The sequence below is a fragment of the Hirundo rustica genome, chromosome 27, assembly GCF_015227805.2.
Source record: "Hirundo rustica isolate bHirRus1 chromosome 27, bHirRus1.pri.v3, whole genome shotgun sequence".
NCBI classification, from domain to species: domain Eukaryota; kingdom Metazoa; phylum Chordata; class Aves; order Passeriformes; family Hirundinidae; genus Hirundo; species Hirundo rustica.
This window is the reverse complement of record NC_053476.1, coordinates 893,975-917,243: the sequence shown is the minus strand read 5'-3', so window position 1 is coordinate 917,243 and position 23,269 is coordinate 893,975. Positions and strand designations below refer to the sequence as shown.

General features: G+C 56.1%; 1 protein-coding gene across 3 annotated transcripts; it reads right to left on the bottom strand.

Annotated features, from left to right (window-relative positions):
• Positions 1-282: 282 nt before the first annotated feature.
• On the bottom strand, positions 283-21,223 carry PLEKHM1 (pleckstrin homology and RUN domain containing M1). Of its 3 annotated transcripts, none has more exons than XM_040087197.2 (13): positions 21,189-21,223; positions 20,102-20,533; positions 16,880-16,961; positions 15,212-15,459; positions 13,238-13,873; positions 11,705-12,056; positions 9,422-9,656; positions 8,069-8,974; positions 6,377-6,522; positions 6,012-6,205; positions 5,509-5,572; positions 4,915-5,072; positions 283-1,062 (listed from the first exon to the last, which is right to left on the bottom strand). In XM_040087197.2, the coding sequence occupies exons 3-13, from the start codon at positions 16,919-16,921 to the stop codon at positions 939-941; spliced, it is 3,105 nt and encodes a 1,034-aa protein (XP_039943131.1). In that variant the 5' UTR covers positions 16,922-16,961; positions 20,102-20,533; positions 21,189-21,223; the 3' UTR covers positions 283-938. The 3 variants fall into 3 exon arrangements, with proteins under 3 accessions (XP_039943131.1, XP_039943133.1, XP_039943132.1); XM_040087199.2 differs by having other exon boundaries at positions 9,422-9,653; XM_040087198.2 differs by lacking the exons at positions 20,102-20,533; positions 21,189-21,223 and adding an exon at positions 19,438-19,553.
• Positions 21,224-23,269: the final 2,046 nt, after the last annotated feature.

Genomic DNA, 23,269 nt, shown 5'->3' with positions numbered 1-23,269 from the left:
TGTTGGTTGGCACGTCCCAAGTCCTCCCAGCACGTGAGTGGTGGGGAAAACAACAAGGGGAGACGCTGACACCAGTGGGGAGCAGCCAGGAAGGAAAATGGGGAAGGGACCCCCAAGGACTTGCCCAAGTGAAACGATGGAGGATGGGCGAGAAGGATGAGGGATAGACAGGGAGGATGAAGGACAGAGGACAAGGGCCAGGCAGCATCCCCATTCCCAACCCTCTTCCCACAGACACTGTCAGGTTCAAACTCTGCTGAGGTCCCACTGCAGAGAAGCAAACTCAAAAATCGCTTCACTTGTTAAATAGACTTTAATTATCTTTGCGTGGGGAGGGGTTAAAGGAAAATAAAACTTCTCCCGAGGCTGAGCAGCAGCAGGTGGGGAGGAGCGGCCCGGCTCTCCCTGGCTCTTCCCAGAGGCCAGGGCCCTGGCTGGGCTCTCTGAGCAGGAGATGCTCGGGGCACCCATAGTCCCCCTGGGGCACGCAGGTCCCTAAAGGCACAAGTGTCACTTTGTCCCCTCCCTGCATGGGTCCACCACCCAGAGCAGCCCAGTTGTGCAAAACCCCCATGTAAAAAAATACCGGTTTTCAGTATCCTAAAAAACTAGAGCTTTGATCAATGTCAGTTCTCCACACCCTCGACTGGAATCCTGGGATGACACCCAGAAGAGCCGCTGGGTTCCACTGGGAGGGGACACTGGCACCAGGAGGGTGGCATGGAACAGCACCCGGTTAGTGTGAAGGGGGATGGATTTTTCCAGCCTCCTTCTTTAGCCCTGGGTGGGCAGAAGGTCCCTCGGTGGGGCAGGAGCACCCACCCCACACTGTCCCTGTCCCCAGGGCGGGGCAGGCGCAGGATGGGCTCAGGCAGGGGGGGTTGCTCTGTCCCTCCTGCCATCCTCATGCCGAGGGCAGTGTCGGGGTCAGTGCCAGGCTACGGGCTGGGCTCTGTGCCGGCCTCCAGCTGCCGCTGGTACCGCTGCCGCCGCTCGCAGCGCGGGCACGACGGGACCCGGGCGTGGCAGTCCCGGTGGAAGACGGTTTTGCATTCACTGCACCTGGGAAAAGAAGAAGAAAAACAAACCCACTGTGTTGCTAATGTCAGAGCAAAGACTAAACTTCCCCCATTGAACCAGGGGACAGTTCCCTGTCCTGGTGTGTTTTGAACACTCCCTGAGCAGAGCCCCAGCCCCGGCTCAGGAGGAGCCTTGAGCGCAGGAGCAGCAGCTGCTCGAGTGGAACATCCACCTCAGCAGCTCCTCATCCACCCCGGCAGCTCCTCATCCACCTCAGCAGCTCCTCATCCACCCCGGCAGCTCCTCATCCACCTCGGCAGCTCCTCATCCACCCCAGCAGCCCCTCATCCACCCAAACAGCTCCTCATCCACCTCAGCAGCCCCTCATCCACCTCAGCAGCTCCTCATCCACCCAAACAGCTCCTCATCCACCCAAACAGCTCCTCATCCACCTCAGCAGCTCCTCATCCACCCCAGCAGCTCCTCATCCACCTCAGCAGCTCCTCATCCACCCCGGCAGCTCCTCATCCACCTCAGCAGCTCCTCATCCACCCCAGCAGCTCCTCATCCACCCCAGGAGCTCCTCATCCACCCCAGCAGCTCCTCATCCACCCCAGCAGCTCCTCATCCACCTCGGCAGCTCCTCATCCACCCCAGCAGCTCCTCATCCACCTCGGCAGCTCCTCATCCACCTCAGCAGCTCCTCATCCACCTCGGCAGCTCCTCATCCACCTCGGCAGCTCCTCATCCACCCCGGCAGCTCCTCATCCACCTCGGCAGCTCCTCATCCACCTCAGCAGCTCCTCATCCACCTCAGCAGCTCCTCATCCAGCCCAGCAGCTCCTCATCCACCTCAGCAGCTCCTCATCCACCTCAGCAGCTCCTCATCCACCTCAGCAGCTCCTCATCCAGCCCAGCAGCTCCTCATCCAGCCCAGCAGCTCTGAGCAGCAGCCAGGCCGGAAGGAGCGTGGTGGGCGCTGCCAGCAGCTGCTGATGTGTGAGAGATGAGAGTGAGGTTTGAGCTGAGGTTTGTGCCCTGCTCTCCCAGCACCGAGTGCAGCTTGGAGGGTGTGTGAACACCCTCTGCAACAACGAACCCTGTGACACCAAGCCCTGGCCATCCACCCTTGTGACACTGATCCCCTGACACCAATCTCGTGGCACCAAGCCCTGTGACAGCATCGCTCTTGGCGACCCTCTGCTTGCCATGGGGGGCACACCCCACCCTGACAGCAGGACCTGCATGTGGCAGGGAGGCTGTGGGGACAGTGAAGCTGCAGGGAAGGAACAGGAGGGAGCTGCCCTCGAGCAGGTGGCTCTGTGGAGGTGTAGGAGCTCCCTGATTTGGCTCAGCAGCAGCAGGAATGTGACACCCTGCAAAGGACCCCAGCTCGGGCAGGGGTTTCACTGCTCAGTCACCAGCAGAAACGTCCCTGCTCTGAGGCCTGAGGTCAATTTTTGGGTTGTGATCCCCAGCTCCTCAGTGACAGTAAAATGTGGCTCAGCCACATGCCAGCGGGGCAGCCAGATTTACCTTCACTGTGCAAATACCTGGTGCACAATTCATGTGTGAACAGTGTGAAACACCTTAATCCCCCAAAGGATGTGTGGGTCAGAGGCAGAGAAACACCTGTCAGTGCCTGGAAAGGGACCACATCATCACAGCTGGGGCCAAATCCTGCTCCAGAGAGGAGCTGCGACAGGGAAAGGCTCGTGCATGGACAGGCAGGATTTGGGATGGCAAATACGCATTTCCCTGGTGAACACACTTCCATGTGGCCTCTCCGGATCAGCAGCGGTGGCGGCTGCTCCCCAGGTGTGGGGGGATTTGGGAAGCCGGGTTTTACTCGCTGAGGTTCCGAGTGGGAAGTGGCATCTCCTGTCTCCACCTCCCCCCGAGCTGCCGGAGCAGGAGGGGGTCCTGCGCTGGCGGGGTCATTGTTTGAGGCGTTGCAGACACATCCTGCAGCCAGTGCCGGTGTGACCCGGCGGCCCCGGGGCGGGCAGAGGGGCAGGAAACCGCGTTCAGCTCCGCGAGGATGTCGGCTGAGCCGCTTTCCTGCTGCACAGCCTCCTCCGTCAGGGTGAGAAAGAAAGACGTCAACAAACTTCAGAGCTCGGCTCCACGGGACACGAGACCTCCGGCCGGCCGCCAGCCAGCTCAGCCCTGCGCGCCAGCACTTTGCAGAGCCCGGCTGCTCTTTTTCCAGGGAAAATCGGTCCCCTGGGGATGTTGTTGTCCTCGATAATGAGCTCAGTGCTGTCCCTGTGGCAGGGAAGCGAGCGAGCAGCGCTGCTCCTCCTCCACGGAAATACTGGCAGCCCTGGAACACATGGAGCACCCACGGATCCCAGTATCCTCGGTATTTTCTGCAGGTTCTGGGTGTTGCTGCTCACTTTTAGGGATTGCCAGCAAAGTGAAGCCACGCGGCTCATGAGCCTGTGAAATCTCTCTGCCAGGATTGTGCTCAATGCCAAATCGGCTAAGACAGCACAAGAGGAAATGGCCTCAAGTTGCCTCAGGGGAGGTTTAGGTTGGGTATTATGGAAAATTTCTTCACTGAAAGAGTTGTCCAACTCTGGCAGAGGCTGCCCAGGCAAGTGGTGGAGTCCCCATCCCTGCAGGGATTTAAAAGCCCTGTGGATGTGGCACCTGGGGACATGGGTCAGTGGTGACCTTGGCAGTGCTGGGGGAACTGGACTTGATGATCTTACAGGGCTTTTCCAGCCTGAATGATTCCAACCTGAATGATTCTATGCCATAAACCACGGAGATGTGGATCTCTCCACCTACAATGGAGCAGGCTCCTTGGCTGGAAGGATTTAACTTCTTCAGCAAACCCTGATGGTGGAGGGGATAAGAGATCCCCTCTAACACCATCCCCATCCCAATTCCAACTTCTGTCCAGCTGCTGCACCCTGACCCACAGCCAACCCCACTGCAGGACAGGTCCCTCTGTCTATAAGGAATGGAAGCTCTGTGGGCAGGGGAAACACCCAGGGAGAGCCAGTGTCACCTCTCTCCTGCTGGGAACGTCCCCAGCCTCTCCCAGCACATCCCAGTGCCGCTCCCCATCCATCTCTGCTCCCAGAGAAGCTGTGGCTGCCCCATCCCCGGAAGTGTCCAAGGCCAGCTTGGAGAGGACTTGGAAGGTGTCCCTGCCCATGGCAGAGGGTGGCACTGGATGGGCTTTAAGGCCCCTCCAACCCAAACCATTTTAGCATTCTCTGAAATCTGTGTCCGTGTGTCTGTCCTTCCTTCCACGGCTGTAGAGGGATGTAGAACAGTCCCACTGCTGCTTCTCCATCCCTCCTTCAGCCCCTGCAAGGGGTCACACCGACCCTGAGTGGAGAGGCACTGGCCAGGGAAACAAGACAGGGACATACAGAACCTTCCTCCTGCTCCTCCTCCCTCCAGCCCCTTGGCTGCCCTGTCACCCAGCATCCAGCAAGGCCTTTGCAGGCTGACACCAAGGTGCTGCTGGTTCTGCATCTTCAGTCTGCAAAGCCACCTCTCCTGGTGACATCTTGGCTCTGTGAGGACGGCCTGCTCCTGCCCAAAACAGCCCAGATTTGGTTTGGAGCATCCTGGAGCTGATGGGTTCCATGAGGACATGGGCCTAAGGATGTGGGAACCGTGAGGATGAGTCCCACAAGGATGAGGGAACCAAAGGACGTGGCTCCCACGAGGATGCACGACCACCTCAGAGCCATTTCCAATTCCCCACGTGCCTTGGAAGTGCTTGGAAGAGCAGATCTCAGGGGTTGCTTGGGGCTCCTGGCGTAAGCCAGGCTGTGCCCCTGGGTGTTGTGGCTGCAGTGTGACGGGGCAGAGGCGGCTCACTCACCTGGTGGTGGTGTCAAACTCACCTGGTGGTGGTGTCAAACTCACCTGGTGGTAGTGTCGAACTCGAAGGGGAAGATGATGTCGCTGCTGTTGCAGATCTGGCAGATGAAGCCCCTCTGGGTGCACAGGTCGCAGCTGTAGACGTGGTGGGATGCAAACTGCAGCAGCGACTGCAGGAAGGTCTCGAAGACGCTGTCGGCGATCTGGGGGACGCAGGGGTCAGCGCTCCTGGAGCCCGGCCCCGGCGGGGTTTGCTGTGTCACACCCATTCCTTGGGCTCCACCTGAAGGCAGGGCTGTTCTCCAGAACGACCCCCACCCCACCCCGCATACCTGGGGTGCAGTGGGACCCCGGATTGCTGAGAGCAGCACCCACAACCTGCCAGGATGGGGCTCCCAGCTTGGGAATCACCGAAAAACCCAACTGTTGGGAAGCTCCCGCTGAAGGAGCAGCACGTGGCATCCCCACAGACACCGGGGTGTTTTCACCTGGAAAACACCAACAGCTGGGCCAGGGGGCTTGGAGCAACCTGGTCTAGTGGGAGGTGGAAGTGGATGGCAGGGGGAGTGACTGGGTGGTCTTTAAGGTCCCTTCCAACCCAAATCATTCTGTGATTCTGTGACCATGCACAGCTCTCACCTGGCTCAGATCAGCCACGCTGTATTTGTGGGGACACTCCAGCAGATAATGCCTGTGATCAAGCCTGCAAAGAAGCACAGAAAGGAAGAGGGTAGATGGTCTCTATCACACTTTCAACAGCTTTGGGGCAAGGAGGAGCCTGGATGAAGCAGCCTCTTGAAGTGAATCACTGCAGAGCCCATTTTCACATCCCAAATCCTGCCACTGTAAATCATGAGAGCATTTCAAAGGAGGGGAAAAAAGAAAATAAATATCTCATCTATTTTGCCAGGTGTTTCCTGTCCAGCCAGAAGCTCCTCAGCCAGGAAGGTGTTTCCTGAGTCACAGCTCATTGTGCTGACCCAGCCAACAGATGGGTAACTCCTTAGAGCAGATGATATGGAAGGAAAAACCAGCCTGAGCCTTGGCAGCACTGCTCCCTGCTCCCATGGTGAGTGAGGAGGGGCACCAGGAGACCACCAGAGCGCCAAGAGAGGGGAATGTCACCCCGGGAAGGACCTTACCGCTTGCTGAGCTCCTTCAGGGCGCCGCTGCGGCACATGATGAGATAATCCCCCAGCAGCTTCAGCTGCTCCCGGCTGCGCAGGATCCGCCCCATCCTCTCCACGTGCTCGTAGAGGCTCTCGTTGACCAGCTTCAGGTCAATCAGCGGCTGGTTTCGGATCTGCCTGAGGAACTTCAGGGCTTGCTTGCACACCTGGGGCACAGAGAGAGGGGGGCAGGTGGACACAGACCACAGAGCAGCCCTAGAGCTCGGAAGGAGGTTGGGAATGGGCATTTCCTGCCCAGGGAATGCCCAGCTGGACCTTCAGGAGGCAGATGCTGGAGCGTTTCCCTGCTCCCTGCATGGACCCAGCCCAGGACTCACCCCTCGTTTGGTGAGATCCCAGTTGTGGATGAGGCGGGAGGGGATCACGGTCTCCTCGTCCCGGTGGCAGCTGTCGCAGTAGTAGAGCCCGGAGAAGGCGCAGAGCTTGGGCCTGGCGAAGGAGAAGCCGATCTGCCGGGAGCAGCCTGCGGGAGCAGGGGGTGAGAGGGGACTGTGCTGCCCACAGCCTCTGCCCACCACTGCTGGGACGTGGGAGAAACTTTTGGCAGCATGGAATCGAACAATAAAGTTTTGGGAAAGGGTAGAGGCCACCTAAAGCACCTGCAGGACGTTCACCGTGAGGCCTCCAGCCCCCTTCTCACGGATTTAAGCCTACGATGGTTCAACAGTTGCTGCTTCACTTTTTCTGCGTAAAAAGGAGGCTGAACTATCTGTGAACCCACTTCTTTTATCCATCAAGTGGTTCAATTGGGTTTTTTTGGTGTTTTTTTTTTTTTTTTTAGGAGAAGTGAATTCTGGCAACATCCCAATGGTCTAGGGAAGAACATAAATCTCACTTGCTGTCCCATCACCTCCACCAGTAACTTTGCACTATTCTGCCTTCGCTCAGCCCTTTTCTTTTCTGCTGCTGTCACAGGGTACCAAAACCTCATCTGCAAGGGATGAGATCAGGATGGATGAAGCCCAAAACACCTTTATTATACCAGTGGGGAGCCCACAACCTCATCCATTGCACTCTGGAATAGCTGGAGCTCATCTCCCCAAAATATTCATGGAGATCACATGTTACTTTCTGATTTAATAAGAAAAACCAGCCTCTATTGCTCATTACTCTGAGATGGAAGGGAACACATTGGGTGTCAGGCTGGGAGGGGGGTGAGAGCAGGGCAGGCAGAAAACCTACACAGAAAAACTGTGAATTTGTCTTTTTGGCTTGTGGCCTCCAGCTGTGGGGACGTGGAAGATGCAGGACAGAGCCTGGAAGGGAAGGCAGAGACCAAACAGACCAGAAAAAAAAATTATATAAAAAAAGGAGAGAGATTAAAAGAAAAAAACCCCAATCTGCTGGAGGGTACAAGAAACATAATTGAAGTAGGAGAGAAATCTGAAATTTAATTAACTTAGCAAGTTAAAGTGCAAATTACAGCTCCCATGGAGGTCAGTGAAGGTGCCACCAGAATCTCCCCGCGTGCCGAGAGGCGTCAGGGGAAGGATAAACGATTGTTTTGCAAAATCAGCCCGTCACACCCATGGCAATCCCTGCTCCTGTGCTGCCTTACTGGAAAAACTGCTCCAGATTGCACTTTCCCCACAGGCTGGGGCCTCAAAATGCCCAGGAAGAGAGTCCTGAGCTTCCTGATCCACCTAAGGTTGCTTCAACCCCAGTTTCCCACTGTCTGTACCAAAAGCATCTTAAATGGGAGCCCAGTAACATCCCAGTTGGACAGGCCTGGGGTGGAATGGGGACTCGGCATGGGAGCCTCACCCTGTGCCCACAGGACACCAAAGGTGCCCTGACTGGGGACATGAAGCCCCACCAAGGGGATCTTCTGCTGGGATCCCTGGGAAAACAGAGAAGCTGCGGCTGCCCATCCCTGGGGGTGTCCAAGACCAGCTTGGACAGAACTTGGAGCACCCTGGGACAGTGGAAGGTGTCTCTGTCCATGGCAGGGGGTGGGACTGGATGGGCTTTAGGGTCCTTCCAACCCAAACCATTCCACGGTTCTGTACCTGCACAGATGAAGCTCTGTGAGTCCAGGCCCTTCTCCGTGGGGATGGCCACCAGGTACTGCAACAAGAAGCTGTTTTCCTTCACGATGTTCTTCAGGACGACCTGGGAGTGCCCGTCCAAGCTGCCCCCCAGGGTCAGCGCCTCCTCGGCGCCCTCCAGGTAGGACATGAGCACCTCTCGGACCAGCTCCCGCCACGAGGCCGCCTCCTCGGCGTTCTCAGCCTGCAGCTTCAGCACAGCCTTGGAGGTGATCACCTTGAAGAAGGAGGGTCCTCCCAAGCTCGTGTCTGGAAGGATGTCCTGGATGGTCTCTATGCCGTAACTGTTGCTTAAAATTTTGTCACTGTTTCTGATTTTAAAGCACTTCAGAGTTTCTAGAGAAAGGGAAAAAATAAACGGGACCCAGGTTTTGTCCACGTCCATGTACAGAACAGCCTCTTTGATGGCATCCAGCTCTGCTTCTGGAGCTGGAGTCCAGTCCAAGCTGTTCCTGGGCAGGTCACTGTACTGGAGAGCACCGGAATCGCCCTTGACGGGCTGGGCTTCGCCTCCATCCTCGGAATACTCCAGAGTCTCCCAGTCCTCCTCCTCCAGCTGCGGCCGGCACTTGCGCAGCGCCTCGCGGATCCTGTCCAGCCAGTCCTCGGCCTCGTCCTGGGAAGGGGCTCGGAGGAAGAGCTTTTTCCCCAAGAAAACCAGCTCGAAGCGGCCGTCGGAGTGGGTCAGCGCCAGGGACTCGCAGCGCAGCAGGGAGTAGGTCTCCACGCAGATCCGCTCCTCGTGGTCCAGGAAGAGCCGCAGCTCCAGCGGGGACAGCTCGCAGGAAAACTCCTTCCAAATGCCCATGGCTCCTCGCCGTTCCAGGCTGCCCAGCTTCAGCAGCCCACGGAAAGGGTTGGAAAGGCCTGGGGCAAGAGATGGCTCAGTTGAAGTGAGAGGAGAAGCTAGTGGGGAGGGGAAAGCCGAGAGGGGCTCAAAGCAAGCGCCCAGAGGCATGGCAGGGGTGAGAGCCAGCGCTGGTACATGGTGGGCTGGGGCAGGAGCTGACAGGACCTTGGTCTCCATCACTATCCACCACCTGCATTTGGGTTTCTGTCCCGCTGCATTTGGGTTTTGAGGCTGGGAACAAGTGGGATAAAGGAAAGGTGTCCCACAGGGTGGAGAGACCCTCTCCCACTAAAATGCTTCCTGCAAGAGCTTCCCTGGGCTCAGCAATGCCTTGGGAAGCTGCTCCAATGCCTTCTGTAGCTCCCAGTGCTGCCACCAGCTCACACGGCCCACAGCTCTCCCCAGACTGCCCATCCCCACTGGAGCAGCCCCCAAGCACGAGGGCAGCAGGAGGTGGCACGTACCCATCTGCCTGCGGTGCACCACGCTGAAGCCCTTCTGCTCCCGCTCCGGGGACATTTTGTGCTTCCCAGTGTCCGAGGATGGCACTGAGAGCCTCTCCAAGTCCAGAGCACTGATGAGGCCTGGGGCTGGCCCCTCGCTGTCCCCCTCTGGCCCAAAGCCATTGGTGTCAGCCGTGCTCCTGCTGCTCTCTCCCGGGGAAGGTCTGTAGAAATCATCTTCTGAGATCCAGCTCTTCTGTTAAGAAGAGAAATATTATGAATTGTTAGGCTTATCAAACACCCTGCGCTCCTCAAACACACACATCCACTGCAACGCCTCCTTGGGGGCTGCTCCTGTGCAGCCCAAATCCCAGTGGATTTAATGGATGGTGTCCCTGCTCATGGCAGGAGGTTGGGAATGAGATGAGTCTTAAGGTCCCTTCTTCCCCAAAGCATTCCATGACTGCTGGCCATTCCCAGATGGAATGGCTCCCCTGCTCCCTCCAGAGAATGATCCATGGAACTCTGTCAACAGCTGGAAAATACTGGGACTGTATTCTGGTAGGATAATAAAATAAAGTAAAAATCAACCTGTTCTCTCCCCTAAAATCACCATGGAAGGAGAGCACATTCCCTGCAATGACCACAGGTCCGTGGAGTTTTACCGATGGGGGTGAAATTCCAGCCCTGCCACGGAAGAGCAAGAGCTGGAGCAGCAGCTCCAGGAAGAACAGAGATGGGGAGAGGCACAGAGATGTCCAGGGTGAAACAGAGACCTGGGGCTCACAAGAGGATGCTACAGGGGCCTGGGCTGTGCAGGGGAAAAATAAGGCAGAGAAAGCAAAAGAAGCCTCTGTCTGCATCTGCCAGGAGGGGATGAGATCCATAAGCTGAAAAAAAATTGGTTGTAGCTTCTCCAGGAGAAGCTCCAACCCCTCCCCTGGTCACCCTCTTCCAATGCCTGACCACTCTTTCAGGGAAGAAATTCCTCCTGAAAGGAACAAGGTTCTGGGACAAGGTCCTGCAGCAAACACCAGCAGGGAAAAAACAACCCAGCTCAGTGCCCTGGCACACGAGACCAGCATTCCTAGACCCTTCTAGGGCTGCATCCCAACAGGAATGTCCTTTCAACTCCCCTTCGAGGACTTCCAAGAGCCTTTTATTTTGAATAACAACCGAAGTGACAGCAGAAGAGCTGTCACCACCCTGTGGGGAGGATCACGGGTGGCCGCTCCTGGATTACTCCTGGGGCAGGAATGCAGGTTGCTCCATGAGTCATGGAGAGCAGGGGGAATTTCCTGTTGACACAGTATGTTATACATAGATTAGGTCAAACTGGCTCTGGGCCAGGAGGAAGCAGCGGAAATGGGATAAGCGGGAGGGAACCGAGAGGAGCAGAGAGCAAAAGGAGAAATGGTCTGGGGGGTGTGGGGTATATCCTACCCTCACCAGCGTGGAAAGGATGGGAACCGGCACGGGAACAATGGGAGCCAGGACAGAACAGTCAGTAACAAATTAGACAGAGGACAGGGCTGTTCAAAGAGCTTCCTAAAAGCAGAAGCCAGTGGATGTGGATCTGCTTCTGGCTGCAGCAGGGGAAATCCGCTGCTGCTCAAGACCAACACCCAGGAATGCCATCCCACTCTGGGAACAGATGTGCTGCAGGAGGATTTTCCTACTGGGAAAGCAGTTTGTTTCCTGTCCAGTCAACCCTTTTCCCTCCTCTTACATGGAGCATAAATGAAGAAAAGTCCCCATGAGAACCTCGACTCTCGGGCTGTTTTATCACTTGCACACAACGCACGGCCAGATTTGTGTGGGAGCTCACCCCTCTCCAGATATCCCTAACAAACCCAAAACTTCCTGCTGCAGCTACTCCTGGAGAGGGATGACTGACAGGCCAGGCAGGGCTTCAAAAGCTTTGGTGCCTCTTTCACCACGGAATACAGACTTTGATCCAGTTTCTCCTGAAGCAGCGTCACGGCCACAGCTCTGTGGGGTGGGAATCATCACTGATAACCAAGTGAGAGCAGCAAGGAAAATGGGAGTTTGGAGAAATTTACCCATGGAAGTGTCCAAGGCCAGGTTAGATGGGGCTTGGAGCAACCTGGTCGAGCAGGAGGTGACCCTGCCGTGGCAGGGGGTGGAACTGCATGAACTTCAAGGCCCCTTCCAACCCAAACCATTCTGAGATTCCCTGATTCTAGAAAAGCAGTGCCTATTGGAGCTGTCCCCAGTTTTACTTCCCTTCACCACCGGGTACAAACCCAAGGAGATGGGCAGGGAGGGAGCTGTAGCACCTACCGGACACCCCGGCAGGGGAGAGAGCAGGTGCTGGGCCGTGGGGCTGCGGACGGCCTGGCTCCCCTCGCTGCCAGCGCGCTCTGCTCCGCCCGCACCATCCCGAGGGGCCGCAATTCCCGACGTGCTGCCGGCATCTCCATCCCCAGGGCCGGGGGGCGCGGGGTGTCCCGCCGGAGCAGAGATGTCCCTGCTGGGGGGAGGCTCCTGGTGCGTGCCGTGGGTCGGGGCCGGGCAGGTGGGCAACACCGGGGGGCCCGGGGGAGGCCAGGGGGAGCAGCCCAGCACGCTGGGGAGCAGCTGTCCCTCCGGGGCGTCCGAGCTCGGCCTGGCCTTGCTGAACTCAGACAACACCCTTGAAACAGAAAAGTGATTGGTTTGAAGGCAGCTCGATAACCAAAACCTAACCCCCCCCTCCCCATTTCTGCAAACTGTAACCATGCAAAAAGGGTTCAGCGTCACTGCTGGCCTCTGTGGGATGGCAGCAGTGTGGCTGGAAAATCCCAGTGATGCCAACAGGAAAATGCGGGATTTGAGCCCCACAGAGCAGCGCCAGCCCCACGGCACGGAGCAGGACCCTGCCTGTGAAGGGAGCATTTCCCAATTTCACCCATGAATGGGGTTTAATTTGGTGGATGGAGGGACAGCACTGGGTGCTCCCCACAGCCCCAGTCCCACACACAGCTCCTGGACAAGAATCTCTAGCCTTGGACCATGTGCCAAATTCCAACTGTTTTCATTAATGAGCAATTAACAGGGGAGCCTGGCCAGAGGATCAGCTGTTCCCGAGGTCCCACTCCACTGCCAGTCCCAGAATTAAACCAGCCCAAGATTAAAACTCAAAGGAACATCTCCATCACGAGTTTAATCCAATCAAGGCAGGTTCTTCCAGGATCATTGAAAGATGCAAAATCCTGGAAGAAGGGAATGATGCTGTTACAGATGGAGAAGCACAGCCTGCAGCTCCAACTCTTCCTGAAGACTGGGAAGAGGCATCACCTCAAAGGCTCGGTTCCCTCAGAGTCACACTCCAAAGGTGACAAGCAAAATATTTACAGATTACTCAGAGTTTATATAACCCTGGAAATCTTTGTGCTGGATGCTTGGCAGGAATAAATCACAAGGATGACAAAACAACAACCTCCCCCTCTGAACGATCTGCCGAAGCTGCAAATTACAACCCTGCCCTGCGACCAAACTCATTTCTTTCCTCCCGTGGAAAGCCCTGGAGCATCCCCCAGCGTACGCCAGGAAGATGTGACATTCCTGAAACCAGGGAGCAGCATTTTTGTGACATTCCTGCCCTGGTAAGGAGGACACACACACACTTCAGTGGCCATGAGCTCATTTGCAGTGGCAGCAGAGTCTCAACGAGCCGAGCTGAACGGTTCATGAAAAGAACAAAAGCTCCTTCCAGAAGGGAAAAAAGAGCTTGTTAAAAGCAAACAGGGAGAAAAACTTCCTGCCTACAGAAAGAAAATAACAAGAGCCCAGAGAGGGTCAAAAATCCCTTTGGAGAGGAGGGGAGAGACTCACTCCTGCAGGGACCTGTCCAGGTCCTCGGCGGTGGCCGTGCCCAGGTCGGAGTCGCAGGACAGCGGCTCCTCGCCGCGCTCGGGGCTGCGGGCACAGGGCACCGGGGGGAGGCTGTCAGAGCCCAGGCTGGACGAGAGCTGAGAAGAGCTCGTGGTGTTCAAGCTCAGCGAGGACGACGTGAGCTTGATCTTGCTGCCGGCTTTGCCGATGGGCAGGACGGGGGCTTGGATCTCGATCTCATCCGACCCCGAGGACTGGGAGATGGAGCCCAGCGATGCTTTCCTGTGGGGCTCGGAGGCCGAGGACGTGAGGGGCTCCAGCAGCTCGGACACGGGACACAGACCCGACAGGGACAGCGGGGTGACGGTCCACTCATTCAGAACTGCTGACTTGTAGGAGAGCTCGAAGGTTAAGGACGACAAACCCTGCAAGTAGCAGAGCAGAAACTCACACTCTTCAGTGTCCAGCAGCAGAGCTGGGGCCTGGTAGTACTCGTGCAGCCGGGCGCGGTCCTGCAGCAGCAGCTTCAGGTAACACTCCATGAGGCCATCGTTCAGTGCCAGCCGCAGCCAGGCCCGGCAGCGCCCCACGTCCGTGTTGATAAACATCAGCTGCTCCAGCTCCGAGACAATATTGCTGGGAGAGGAGGAAAAGGAACAGAACAGGAGTGAGCGGCTCTGTTTTGGTCCATTGCGGGGTGCAGGAGGGCCAGAACCTTCACCAGACACTGCCCAACTCTGCTGCAGGGAGTTCAGGAGCTGGGATAAAACCAGCTGTGGAAAATCTCTGTCCTTCATGGAAGGCGTGGTTTTCCATGGAGGGAGATGGCTCCTGAATGGCCCAAACTAAATATGTTGGTAAGGACCCCAGGCAGTTCGGCGGTGCCTCTGGCTGACCCTCCTCTCTCTGACTGGAGGCATCTCCCACCCATTGCTTGCACTGGGCGAGGATGGAGAGGGGAGAATTCCTGCTGTCCTTGTGTATTTGCAGGGTTTGTGCTGGCTGGATTCTCCTTGGTGATAACCACGTGTCTAAATTTTCACTTCAAATTGAAAAGCAGTCAAAACACAGTGAAAACTGTGGCAGCCCCAAAAAAATAACCTGGCTGAAGTTGAGCTCAAGTAATCCCAAACTCCTGCATTCAGTTGTTCCCTAAAATCCAACAGCGACACCATGCTCCCTGATCATCCCAGCTCACTGCACACACCTCAAAAACCAGAGCAAAGATTTTGTAAGACTTCTTTTCTGTCTCTCAAGACAGAAGAAAAAACCTTCAAAGGGCACAAAAATATCCCCCATAGCATGCAAAAGAGTTATTTTCATCTGCTCTTTCATAATTCAGGAGTTGGTGATGGAGCTGGATGAGGCTTTCAGAACAATTTGTGTGTGGGCTGTTATTTACTGTGTGAATTTGACTTAGGGAGTGGCTTAGAAAACCCCAGTAAACAGTGATCACTCAGGAGAGACCTCCTCAAAGGCTGGCTGGGACAGAGAGAAACAGGGCCAACCAGTCCCAGCAGATCCAGGCCAGGAGAGAACCCAGATCCTGTGCTGTGCATAAGCAGCCACTGCTGGAAACCAGTGAGGTCACTGGGGTTCCACTGGGCCCAGAAATCCAGCCTGGCACCCAGAAATAAATAAGAAAGGGGTATGCCTTCAGTTTCAATCCTCAACTTTTTGGGGACAGCAGCTCACCCCCAGCACACGCTGAGCAGGGATGTGGGGGTTCAGCCCCTCTCGGCACCACAGGGGCTTCGCTCTGCTACCTCCATCTGCCAGGGCAGCCCCTCAAACCCTGTGAGCACCCTTCCCTGCAGCTGCATCCTTCCCTGCAGCTGAGGGGACTGAGCACACAGATGGGGCAGAGACACATGTGTCCATCGAGCCATCCTCCTCATTCCCCGAAGCTGACGGCACCAAAAGAAGGGATAAACCTGAGGATGTGAATCCCTGTCAGCAGCAAGAGCCACTCACCGATGTGTGATGCTCTTCAGCAGGCCCCAAAAGACTGGCTGGGGAAGGGGGGCCCGACCCCCTGATTTCTTCCCTTTCCCCCCACTCTCTGCCTTGATGTGCTTTGCCTTCAGCCCGTGCACAAACACCGCCTCCAGGGCGCTGCAGAGCGTGTTGGCGTTGCCGTCATCACTGGTGACCACGGCGTCCGAGCTCACGTACTGCTTCTGCAGAGCCTTGATGGCATTCACCAGTTGCTTCTTGATCAGCTGCAAGACAGGAGGTGCAGGTTTGGATTATAAAAGTGAAAATATGAGGATTTAATGTAAAAGAGCTCAAAAAACAGTAAGGTTTATCCATAGTGAAGCACCATGCGACTCCTGCCTCATCCTCACCCTTTGGAGCGGCTGAACCGGTCAAGCTGGGGACTCACACTCCTGGCATCCAGCTTATTTTGTCATAAAAATAATAATTTATGCAATTTTAGCTGGTGTTGCTTCCTTTGCAAAAAGGAAATGGATTAAGGAGATGGGGGAAAAAGGAATCGGTTCTTTCCAGGCGCTCTCTCAGGGGAAACACGAGGATTAAGTGTGGGTGAGAAAGGAGAAACTCAGAGGAGGGAACAGATCCCCTGAGCTCGTGCAGGTCAGCCCAAGCAGCATGTGACATGTGACACGGGGCCGCCAGCAGAAATCAAAGTCATCGACCTCACTGGCTGTGCTGGGTAAACACTGAGGGGCCGGGCCCCAAAAGAGCGGGGTTTGGAAGGACACTGGTGCTCAGCTGCTGCCCTCAGACAGACTCAAAGGGTTCTGAAGCTGGGATGTGGGAATTCTGCCTTCCAGCAGCTTTACTTTCTCTTCCACCAGTCGAAAGCAGCAAGTTTGGTGAATTTAACAATTTCATGCTGGTGGAGAAGATTTTTCCTAAAGCAGCTGAGCCTGGATATCTCGACCAATCTTATTTTAAATCAAGGTTGTGTTTCTCAGTAGGCACTTGGAAAACACCACAAATTCCTCCTTAAATTCCAACCAAAACAATCGATGTTTCAGCACCATGCAGCGTTCCTAGCAAATGCTGAATGTTCCCTGAGCAGGGCTCTGCAGATTTTAACTCCAGCCTGAGTTGGCTGCACAAACCCATATTAAATTTCCAGCCTGGGATTTTTTTTTCAGCATCTAAATAAGATTCCCAGCAGCTGTAGCTTAAGGACAACAGCCAGGGGAGTGTGTTCCTTATTTGGGGTGCTGTTTTCCAGCTTTTTCCAGCTTTTTCAGCTGCCTCCCAGGTCTGCTGCTCCATGGAAGGAGCACTGTGTGCTGAGAAGAATAAAGAGTGCAGATGAATTTATCAGTCACGCACGGGTTCATCCCTGGGATGAATAAAACACTTGAGTTTAACTGCTGATGTTGAACTTTGCTTGTTGAATGCATTTACACTCCCAAAGGTGAGTGAAGAGACCCCAGATTGGGGGGAACAACATTTCTTCATCCAGGTATCAGAGCTGAGCACCCTCCCTGCCCCACATGAGGTCTTGCAAAGGCCAAGGTGTGATTTAAACCCTGATTTCCAATCCAAATATAAACCATCCTAATCCCAGCTGGCAGCACCCACAGGTCCTGCCTGTCCCCAGCAGTGCCTGGAGTTGCACTGGGAGCTGTCTGGGGAGCACTGGGGGATCTGGCTCACCTGGATGGCTTCCTTGGGATCCTCGGGGTGGCTGGAATGCATCTCTGCTGCTGCCGCTCCCCACGCTGCCTTCACATGTCACCTGTGGGACAAGGAGGGCATGGTTCAGCACCCAGGGGTTCCACCCCACTCCCCTGCCAGGGGAAGGGCTCCTGGTGCCACCCAGAAGGGATGGATCCTGCCCTGAGGCATTCTGCAGGTGCTCATGGCCAGGACACTGTGGGATCTGAGCTGGAGTGAGTGACATGGAAAGGTACCGTGATTCCCAGGGACACTTCCCAGGGACCAGGAGAGTTTCAGGCAAAATAGAGCACGGCCAAGAGCCCAGGAGGGAGTAAAGAACCCCTGTGAGGGGCCCTCAGGCAGCCCCAGGCTGGGGGAGCTGCTGGGCAGGTCTGGCCAGCAGCACCACAGGCATGGCCAGGGACTGCTCCCCTTGTCCCTGTGTCACCTGGAATGCCTAAGCCTGGAAAACCAAATGGGAGTGGCATTAGGTGGCCTGGACAAGGGGTGTCACCCCCCAGCAGAATCTGGGGAGAGGTGACAGCAGTTCAGCTCTGTGTCACATGCCAGAGGAATGATGCTGCTCCAAACCCAGCAGGGACAGAGCCTATCAGCAGAGAGCTGTCTGGAGAGATGGGAAAGAATCATGGAATGCCAGGACGGTTTGGGTTGGAAAGGACCTTAAATCCCATCCAGTTCCACCCCCTGCCATGGGCAAGGGACACCTTCCACTGTCCCAGGCTGCTCCAAGCCCTGTCCAGCCTGGCCTTGGGCACTTCCAGGGATCCAGGAGCAGCCACAGCTGCTCTGGGCACTCTGTGCCAGGGCTTCACTGCCCTCACAGGGAAGAATTTCTTCTTAATATCCAATCTAATCCTCTCCTCTGTCAGCGTGAAACCATTCCACCTTGTCCTATCAAACTATTCCCTTAAGCTGGAATCACTTGCCATCCAAATGGAGGAGAGCCCCGCTGTTGGCCCCAGGGTTGGATCTGCCTCCAGCAGACAACAAGCTTGGAATGACATTGATGTCTCAGATTTTATTTCCAAGCCAACACAAAATCCCCAGAGCTTTCTCTGAGTAGAGCTGACAGCATCAACCTGCCCCTCTCCTGCCAAGTCTGGGCAGAAACATGGTTTGCTGAGCAGCTTCTACATGGCCACAGCCAGTCCTGAAGGCAGCACTGTCCAAATCAGGAGCAGTTTAAACCCAGAGCGGCCCAAATCTGCAGTGGCCCAAAAACAGAGTAGCTCAAGTCTGGAGCAGCCCAAATCCAGATATCCAAGACCTGAAACACCCCAGAACACGAGCATCCTGTGCAGGTACCAGAGCAGCTGGCTCTGCTGAGAGCAATAGGACAAGAACTCCTTGGAGCCAAACCCAGGACAGATCCTCAATGTTTCCAGGGTTCACAGATGATTACAGCAAAAATGAAACTGTTTTTGCTGTGGCTTGTCATAAGATTTCCTCTCCCTGTGTTGCAACACAGAAATGGGGGAGCACAGGAAAGTTAACTTTTGGCTCAGGAGCTGCTGGGGGGGTTGGGGGAGTGGCAGCAGTGGTTGACAAGGACTGCAGGGAGCCACCCCCATCCCTGCTTTCCATCTGGGAGGTTCCAGCTCCTCAGGGCTGGGCAGCCTCTGCCCCTTTCCCCACCACCTCCTGCTACACCCTGAGGACAAGAGGCACATCCTCCCTGAGACAATGAATGTGGGAAACTCAAGGATGGGAGAGTCAAGGGTGGGAAATCCAGGAGTGAGAGGAGACCCAGGTGTGGGAGAAGACTCAAGGGTGAGTCCTGAGGGAGATCGGAGGGTGAGACCCGAGGGTGGGAGACTCGAGGGTGGGAGACTCAAGGAGGGGCACAGGGTGGCATTTCTCATGCCCAGGGAGGCGGCACAGGTGTTCCAGCTCCAGGACCACTGGAGTCCTGAGCTGCAAACAGGGAAAGGGGTGACAGCAGAGGTGACAGAGAGAAGAAAAGACTTCATCTAAGTTTTTCAAAGATATGGTCTAAGTTTTACAAAGTGAGAGTTATTCCCCCAAAACACTCCCCTTTGCCAGCATCACCCATCCCAGTGCCTGCAGAAGGCAAGAGCAGAGGACGACGACTCGCCACCTTCACCACGGGACTCTCCACTCCCACCACGACCAGTCCAACCAGTTCGTACCAGTGCCACGAATCCACACGGCACCACTTCTATGGGACAGCATTTTCCTGAACAATGAGTGCAAGAAAGCACCTCTGAAGAGGATTTCACCAAACAGAGTCTTAGGTGAAACACAGGGAAATTGGAACAGCAGCCCTGGCACTGGGTCTAGAAAGACCTAGAGGGCTCTGGAGCACTTCCAGGCAGATCCTGGAAAGCCACAGCTGTTCCTTGTGATCTTGGAAGAGAAAGAGATGGGATGCACGAGCAAACACAGAGACAAGCACAGCTACAGCAGAGAAAACCCACCAGGTTTCCCAGGAGTCACCATCCTGATGGCTCCCTGGGTGAAACAGGGAAAGGCAAACAGGTGAGGAACAACCCCAGGCAAGGAGTCTGACCTACCCAGGAGAAGAGTCACGGTGTGAGGGCAGAGCTGCTGATTTCCCAAACTGCTACAAACCAGCCAGATTCTTTGGAAACAGCTGGAATCAAGGCTCATGCCAGCAGAGCAGAGCCCCTGTCCCAGAGCTTGGCTCCTTGGTCTCCCAAGAAGCGACGCTCTGCGAGTTATAAATAAACAGCAGGTCACTGCCTGTGCTCTGGGATGGAAAACAACGACGGCAGCGTGAGCGGTGACTCAAGGCCTGGACACAGAGCAAGTCATTTTCCAAGCACGAGTGCTGTGCCAGTCACCCTCTGCCCTGGGGTCATGGCAGCTCTGGTGACATGGTGGGGCCAAGGGCTGCTGTGGGGACAGCCCTCTCCTCCTACACAGCTCCTGCTTCCCACCCAGAGCCGAGTGCAAGCCGGGCCCAGAGACAGCCCAGGAGCAGGAAAGCCAGTGGCATGGCATGGGGATTGCCTGGTTGGAGGACAAAACCCCTGGGAACAGCTCGGCGAGGGTTAGGACAGGACATCGCCCCAGCAAGACCCTCGTGGTCTGACTTTGTCTCCTTGCCTGTGCCCAGCCTGAGGATGCTGTGATTGCCACAGCAGGAACATAGGCATGGAGTGAGGGATGGCACCATCACACCACCCTCGTCCCTATTTGTCACAGCTGACAAACCTGGTGGTGGCTGGAGAAGTGTCACCGCAGATGAGCCCGTCCAGCTTCTGCCCTGTGGGGGTCCAGGAGCAGTGAGGGGAGGAAGAGCAGCCACTGAGCTCCCAGCCTGGGTGGTGAGACTGTGCTTCCCAAATACTCCAAACCTGGAATTTTCTTCAGCCTATTACCTACTCCTGCACCAGGCTACAATTTGCTGGAGCCTCGGGGAAGAGCTGGGGTTGATTTTCCGTGGTGCTGCAGCCGCTGGAGCCACCATGCACAGGCCAAGCAGGTTGTGAAAGCCCCAGCGTGTTGAGGCAAGATGTTCCCAGGTTTCTATTGCCAGTTTTTGTGTTGCTTTGGATTCCCAGAGCTGGAGATTCCCCGTGGATGCTCCTGGTGCCATCCGGCTAGGTGGGCGGCTCGCATCCCTCAGCAGGGGGATGGCGGTCGCTGCGAGGGAGGCAGGGAGGAAAGGGCTTTTTAATCTTCATTTTACACATGAATTACCCAGGGCTTGTTTGCAACTGCTCATTTTATGTGAGAAAACGTGATTTATTGAGAATGTAACACATGATAAATCAGGGAAAGCTGTAAGGATCCCACAGGTGCTGGGATCCCTGGCTGGTGGGAAGAAGAGGCCAAGAAATTTGGGGTGTCAGCGCTGGTGGGAGTGAATTGAGGACCAGACACCAACCCCCCAGTGGGGCCCCTTGCAAAGGCACGTCTGACCCGCTGTCCCGCCATGGGGGCCACGGAGAGGAGGAATGAGAGGCCAAGGCTGCCGGCTGGGCAGCGCAGCGTGCGGGGCCTGGCACGGGCGGGCCGGGGGCTGCCGGCCTGGCTCTGGGGGCATCCGGGCGGCGGGGGAGCGATCAGGGCCTGTCCGGCCGCGGGGAGCTGGGGGAGCAGCGCTCGCAACGCCCTGCACCCGCTGCCAGACCCCATCGCCCGCAGCCCGGCTGAGGCCAGCACCCCGCGCCCCAGGGGCGCCCATCACCCCGCACCCCGCGGCCCCCTCCCCGCTCGCCCCCTGCACCCCACGGGACCCTCAGCCCGCACCTCCTGCCAGGCCCCATCACCCCCGGCGCCGCGCGCCCCCGCTCACCGGCTCCGCGCCTCCGGACGGGAAACCCGGAAGTGCCGGGAGCGCGCACGCCCCGCCCATCGTGACGTCACCGCGCGGAGGGGCGGGGCCGATAGCTCCAAGGCACGCCCCGCGTGCGCCGGAACGCGGAGACGCGCGGACACAGCTGGACACACAGCTGGACACACATGGACACACACCTGGACACAGCTGGACACACAGCTGGACACACATGGACACACAGCTGGACACAGCTGGACACACAGCTGGACACACATGGACACACAGCTGGACACACATGTGGACACACAGCTGGACACGCATGGACACGCATGGACACACAGCTGGACACACATCTGGACACACATGGACACGCATGGACACGCATGGACACGCATGGACACACAGCTGGACACACAGCTGGACACACGCATGGACACATGCATGGACACACAGCTGGACACACGCATGGACACATGCATGGACACACAGCTGGACACACATGGACACACATGGACCCTGTCACACGTGCAGGGTGCCCCCAGGATGTCACAGCCATGGGAAGGCTGCAGCTTCGGAGGCTGGGCTGTGGTGACTGCTTGGGACACCCAGGGCTTCCTGAAACCCCTGGGACTTTGGGGTGTCCTAGGCATGGCACCCACCAGCAGCGTCCTCTGCAGAGAGGGCTCAGGTAGTCAGCGGTCCAGATCTTGGGGTGCTGGATGCAGGACAGGGCCCAGGCAGGAACATCTTTCTCTGGGTAACAGCAATTCCTTAGGCTTCTTCCATCTGGAATAACAGCAAGGAAACAACATCTGAGAAAATAACTGTGAAGGAAATTAAAGGAAATTGTAAAGGAAACCATAGTAAGGAAAAAGCCAGGAATATTGCCTCCAAGGAAGTAATAGTCACGGAAATAAGAGCAAGAAAATGACAAGGAAACAACAGCCTAAGAACTGAGATCCAAAGAAGTATCCTGGGATATAGCCACCAAAGAAGCAGAATCCAAGGAAAGCCTCAACAGTTCCTACATCAGAACAAGAACTGACGAAAAAGTGCAGGAATTGCCTGTACTAGAAGTATCAGCCAGGCCCTCGATTCCCAGGAAAATTAATCCCTGGCTGTGCAATGCAGGGTACTGGAATGTGGAGGAAGAGATTTTCCTACACCCTTCAACTTGTTGGGAAGGTACTGGGCTTGAATTAAGTGGCTGAAAACAGGCCAAGCCTGGAAAGCACAGTGGAAGGGAAGAATTTTGAGAGGAAGAGTGGGAAGCACACGGTACCTGACCTCACCTGCTCTATCTACATCCTCTGCCTCGTACTTCTTCCTCTCCATCACAGATTTTCAGAAAACCCCAGAACACTTTGCTCGTGTCCCAGGGGTTCCCAGGGTCACCAAGAGCTCCCTCTCTGCCACCAACTCGGTTCAGCTCCCAAGGGTGCATGGGGCCATGAGGAACAGAAATAATGCAGTCATCAGCCTGACAGACAGGCGGGTGTGAGGGAGGGCAAAGGGAAAGAGGAGGAGGGGAAAACCTCAGAGGTGCAGAGGGGACAATGCTGCTTGTGCAGCTCCACGCCAGCACCATGGGGACACCGGTGCCATGGCCTCTGCAAGAGGACATTGGCCATTCACCTTCCACCCAGCACCCAGAGCTCTTGTGCTCACAGCAGACATTTGGTAACACAGAAGTGTTGACCCTGGAAAGTGACAGGGGCCTTGGGACATTATAGAAGCACGGCTGCAAAGCCTCTTACTTTGATATCCAAAGAGATATCCCAAGAGATATCCAGGAAGGCCTTGTTGGAAATCAGATATCTCAGAAATTGAACACTTTTTGTTCAGGGGGTGCTGGAGGCAGGCACTGGCACTTGGACTGACAGAAATGACACCTGTGTGCGGTATGACCAGGTGGATGCTCTGCTCAGGCCAACGGCAGAGCTGAAAGAGGAAGTGGAAAGAGGAGTGTCAGGGAGTGTGTGAGAGAGAGGGACTGGTGGAGCCAGTCAGAAGCAGCCATTTGACAAATGTGCCAGACAGAAACATCTCAGGAAGCTGAGGATCCCCAAGGCTGTTGCCAGCAGGCAGAAGGAGGGGAT

Coding starts and splice junctions, on each gene's coding strand:
- PLEKHM1 (XM_040087197.2), bottom strand. CDS start 16,921: ATGCATTCCAGCCACCCCGAGGATCCCAAGGAAGCCATCCAG. Junction 13,874..15,211: donor CTGAAGAGCATCACACATCG/GTGAGTGGCTCT, acceptor CTCCTCTCCCAG/CAATATTGTCTCGGAGCTGG. Junction 9,657..11,704: donor CTCCCCTGCCGGGGTGTCCG/GTAGGTGCTACA, acceptor TCTTCTTAACAG/AAGAGCTGGATCTCAGAAGA.